Source organism: Sinocyclocheilus rhinocerous, unplaced genomic scaffold (assembly GCF_001515625.1).
Source record: "Sinocyclocheilus rhinocerous isolate Xijiao unplaced genomic scaffold, SAMN03320098_v1.1 scaffold5585, whole genome shotgun sequence".
Taxonomy (NCBI): Eukaryota; Metazoa; Chordata; class Actinopteri; order Cypriniformes; family Cyprinidae; genus Sinocyclocheilus; species Sinocyclocheilus rhinocerous.
In genome coordinates, this window is record NW_015644340.1 from 189,384 (window position 1) to 194,409 (window position 5,026).

The 5,026-nt window shown below is 37.3% G+C and overlaps 1 protein-coding gene across 1 annotated transcript in view; it reads right to left on the reverse strand.

Moving 5' to 3' along the window:
- Nucleotides 1–5,026, reverse strand: part of LOC107758131 (EMAP like 4) — a 53,137-nt gene that overhangs the window by 13,887 nt on the left and 34,224 nt on the right. The window contains exons 15-17 of the mRNA XM_016575800.1: nt 2,663–2,814; nt 1,376–1,501; nt 766–897 (exon numbers count right to left, since the gene is read on the reverse strand). Coding sequence (XP_016431286.1) covers nt 766–897; nt 1,376–1,501; nt 2,663–2,814 — 410 coding nt within the window. The remainder of the gene's footprint in view (nt 1–765; nt 898–1,375; nt 1,502–2,662; nt 2,815–5,026) is intronic.

A 5,026-nucleotide genomic window follows, 5' to 3' on the forward strand; every position in this document is an offset into this window, starting at 1 on the left:
TCTTCTTCTTCTTGCTTTACGGCGGATCGCAGACTTATAAGTGCATTACCGCCACCAAATGGAAGAAGAAGAAGAAGACGCGTCACACGCCTGCTGTTGAGAGCGCGCTCAGGAAGCGCTTAAGGACAGTCCGAACAGTTCGGACATTGCGTGAATCAGAGGTAAAAAACGATATAAATACTGTTCAGTTTCTTGCACAAACCGATCGTTTCGTGTCTTTACACATCAATGTATCGTCACGAGCCGCAGGGTTTAATTTGGTTTAGTTTGTGTATGTTTTTTTTGACTCTCAAAGCCGTGATTCCCATTCACCTCCATTATATGACTGACAGACTGCAACAGTTTGTGTTAAAAATCTTTGTTTGTGTTCTACTGAAGAAACAAAGTCACCTACATCTTGGATGCCCTGGGGGAAAGCAGATAAACATCAAATTTTAATTTTTGGGTGAACTATCCCTTTAAGCTTTAAAGCGTTTCATCCAGGTCACCAGTAGCAAACAATGGAACGTGCTCTGCTGGACAAACTACGTAATTACACCATTAACAAGCTTTTTATCTGCGTTTTATGTTCTGCAACAAAATGTTCATATCGGTGGCATATTCACCGATACGATATATCTGCAACATATCGGCCGATAAAATCGGCAAAACGATATATCGGTCGGGCTCTAATTATTATTATTATTATTAACATGTGTAATATTTAACAGGCCACTGACCGTCAGAGCATGTGTATGCAAATGTGTGTTTGTGGGAGTGTCTTACGTCCAGCAGTCTGGTCCATTCCAGTGTGTGGTACACTGAGTTCCACAGACACACCTGTCTGTCCTGAGCACAGGAGAGAAACAGGTCCTTGAACGGGTGGGCGGCCAGACCCCACAGCTCATCCGTGTGTCCCTAAAAATAGCAACTCCCATGAAACTAACTCCACAACTACGACTGCAGGTACAAGCACATGTTTGATATCCACTGGCTCTTTGTATGTATTTGAGATATTAAGATTATTGGCTTTGGTTTTGTAAGCATGTGTACAGTGAGTGTGGAACTGCTTATTGATCTTCACTATACTCTTAAAAATAAAGGTTCTTTATTGGCATTGGTGGTTGCATGAAGAACCTTTAACACCCATGGAATCTTTTCATTCCACAGACGATTCTGTATAATGGAAAAAAAAGGTTCTTCAGATCATTAAAATAACTTTCACACTAAGAAAAAATAGGGTTATTTTAGGAACTGTTCACTGAAAGGTTCTTTGGGGAACCAGAAATGGTTCTTCCATGGCATCACTGCAAAAATCCCCTTTTGAAACCTTTATTTGTAAGAGTATAAGGCTGCACATGAAATACATACAGTGTGACTTAAAGTTCTGGTTTACCTGCACTTCCACCTGGAATCCATCGTTGAAAGTGCCTCTCAGAATGAAGTTGCGTGATGTGCCCACCAAAAACTGCTCCCCCTTGCCCTCGGCTACTGCACGAATAGTGCCATACTGATCTGGGACCTGAAGAAAAGCAGACATTATAGATATGTTAATTTCTTATGTTGTTACAGGAGCTTGTTATGTTTCTCATATTATATCCTATGATTTACTGGTAACACTGTATTTTAAGGTTATATAGTTACACGTTACATTTACTAGTGAAACAGTAAATTATGCATAATTACAAGTAACTAACCCTAAACCAAACCCTAAAGTAAGTATATGCAGTTATTTAATATTATACTCTCATTCTTATTTGTGTAAGTGCCTGCATCAAATTAAATTCACAATAGCGATTTTATACACACAGAAAGCATATTAAATGCAAATAAAGTGACTACTTTAATGTTTCAAATAACTTGTGAAAATAATATGGGTGAAATAATGTTCCATCGTCATTCAGTGCAGCAGATATTTTTATGCAAAATTGAAACAACATGCTTATTCTGACCTGTACTTCTAAATATATATAAAAGAAAAAGTCATCATACTAAATTTTATTATATTTTAAATGATTAAAAACTTGCTGACAAATGGGTAAAACCTAGCGGTTTAAAGGATAGTGGCAAATATTGGTAAAGATTTAAAATTAAATTGAGTAAGTTTTTGTGAGGCTGCACTTTGATCGTTAAATAGAGTATTTTAATGCCATCTAATGATTATTGTTCTATATATGACTGACAAGGTTTTTTGGTATATGAACTATTGTTACACTGAATGACATTTTAGTGGGTGTCTGGTAAAAATCATGTTTGATAGTCAATAATTTTTATTCAGAAAAAAAATAAAAATAAACAGCACACATTCTAATGTATGTAAAAGAAAAATAAAGTAAAGCTGTATTAAACTTTTATTGTTTGACCCAATTACACTGTAACACTGTCTCCAAAGTGTAACTTACCTATATTTATCAGTATCATCTATACTACTGTTCAAAATTTGGGGGTCACTAAGAATATTTATTTATTTGTTAATTTATTTAGTTTTTTTTCCCCCACAAAAAATACACAATGTTTCTGTTTTTACTGTATTTTTGATCAGTCTGCATAAGACTTCTTTCAAAAACATTAAAAAAGAAGGTGTAATTATTCCAAACTTTTGACTGGTACGGTATATCAGATATGTATCTCTTTAAAAACATGCATGTGTGAGTGTGAGCTTTAGCACAGCTTGGTCTCTCACCTCGATGTCTCTCTCTGGATTCAGGTCGTGGTCCCACAGAATGATCTTGTGGTCTTTGCCGCCCCCTGTGAGCAGAGTGCCGTTCCTCATCTGACACAGTGTGAAGACGCTGCCGTCGTGAGCCTTGATCTGACGCGTGATCTGAAACGCTCCTGTGGGGGACGGGGCGGGTTAGTAAGACAGATGGAGACCCCCACTCGCACACAATTTCTGGGAATAGAACACCACAAATATCTCTCCTGGCTAATGTGGTTTAAGTGCCAGACTGTTTTGCTATTGGGGATGTGATAGGGCTTTTAGAAAGAGAAGCTCATAGATATGCTTGCCAGTGAGGCCAGGGGTGCATGTGTGTGTGATGATGTTGCATTCTGGGAATTCCAGTAGATTATCACTTCTCCCCGTAATAATACCGATGGCTCGGCTGTCTGCACAAAGAGCCATGCCAAGGGAAATATAGACCCCTGGAGTGCTAAACCGGCCCCGTCAATACACACATAACTCTACACACACGCTCACTTATCTTAAAAACAGACTGTGATTCTGAACAATCTGACATTACACACTGTATCACACCTGCACTACCACACTTCTACAGTTACATGGTATCTGCAAGCATACAGACGCAGAGACAGGAAATCAGCTAGACGAGGCCAGTTCAGGACATGACATATGCCAAATGACTTAAGAGGAAAAGAAGAAATGAATTTCAGCGGCCGGTGCAACACATGTAAGGCTTCATAACAGGAGGATGTCACGAAGCTCAAGCTGAAACTCATTTTCATAAAGTGTGTGCTTGTCTGTTTGTTGGTTTTGCACGGTCACTCCATTTTTCAACTCGTTTAGCATAATACTAATCCACAAAACATACAAGAACAGATGCTTCTGTCTGTGCAAGTTGTATTTTAAATGCCATTGCTTTGAACAATTCAAAATGTAATTCATAACACAACCACAACAGTTTTCTCTTGTAGACTTTGGTGGAGCAACAGTTGGAGGAGAATTAGATAAAGTAAGTTGACAACAACTGGGATCGGGATGATTTTTTAAATGTTTTTGCAAGAAACCTCTTATGCTCATCAAATTTATTTGATCAGAAATACAGTAAAAACAGTGCTATTGTGAAATATCATTACAATTTAAAATAAATGTATTCTATTTAAATATATTTTAAAATGTAATTTATTTCTGTGATGCAAAGCTGAATTACTCCTGTATTCAGTGTCACATGAACTGAAGAAATCATTCTCATATGCTGATTTGCTGCTCAAGAAACATTGATGAATAAGAAGTTTATTTGAAATAGAAATCTTTTGTAACATTATAAATGTCTTTACTTAATGTCACTTTTGATTGATTTAATGCATCCTTGCAGAATATAAATATTAATTTCACTGAATATATATAAAAAAAAATCTTACTGACCCCAGACTTTTGAACGGTAGTGTAATAATACTGAAGACTGTGACTGTGTGTGGGCCAAGCTTCTGATCAGGTGTCATTGATATGTAAATATAGGTGGTCATGTGCTCATGTATTCAGTTGTTTATGTAGAAGTTTGAGATGAGCTACAGTCAGCTGAATTTCCATAAGTGCACTTCTTTGGACTCAGGAAAGAGTTCGAGTTTTGAAAACTGCAGAATGTTTTAAAAGGTTAATGGCATATTTTATTATAAAATATCAAGTAAAACTATTTAAAGTGCTCAACTGGGCTCTATGACTAGTAGCAGTAGTAGTAGTTTCTGTCCTTTAGGGGGCGCTATGTCACTGGACTGTAACGTACAGACTGAGGGGGTAAATAAAGGAGTGATAAATGAGCAGGAGCTGGCAGCGTTTCAGCCTGTGGTGCAGCCATTCCAGTTCCACAGCATGCCAGTGAAAACCATTACAACTCCAGGATCAGCACGGAGAAAACAATCTGTCAACCTGTGCACACAGACACTAGCATATGCGTGCAATATGCGTGCATGCAAACACAGTTTCAGTCACATGTCACGAGCTGTGGACTTCCAATGAAAGTCTTCTTAAAAGGTACTCTCTGCCACGGGTTTCTAGAAGTTTCTCTTTCTGTCACTGTTTTCTTGAAATGATTGTTGGCCTCATTAACATAACTCTCAACTGACGGACATTATAGAATTGAAGAAACAAAATATAACATTAAGGTACCTTAATGTGCCAGGGTACTAACATTTTTTGTTTTCAACACTGATAATAATAAGAAATGTTTCTTGAGCAGTTAGAATGTTAGAATGTTTCGTAGCATATTAGAATGATCTCTGAAGGATCATGTGACACTAAAGACTGGAGAAATGATGCTGAAAATTCAGCTTTGACTCACAGGAATAAATTATTTTTTATTTTTATTAA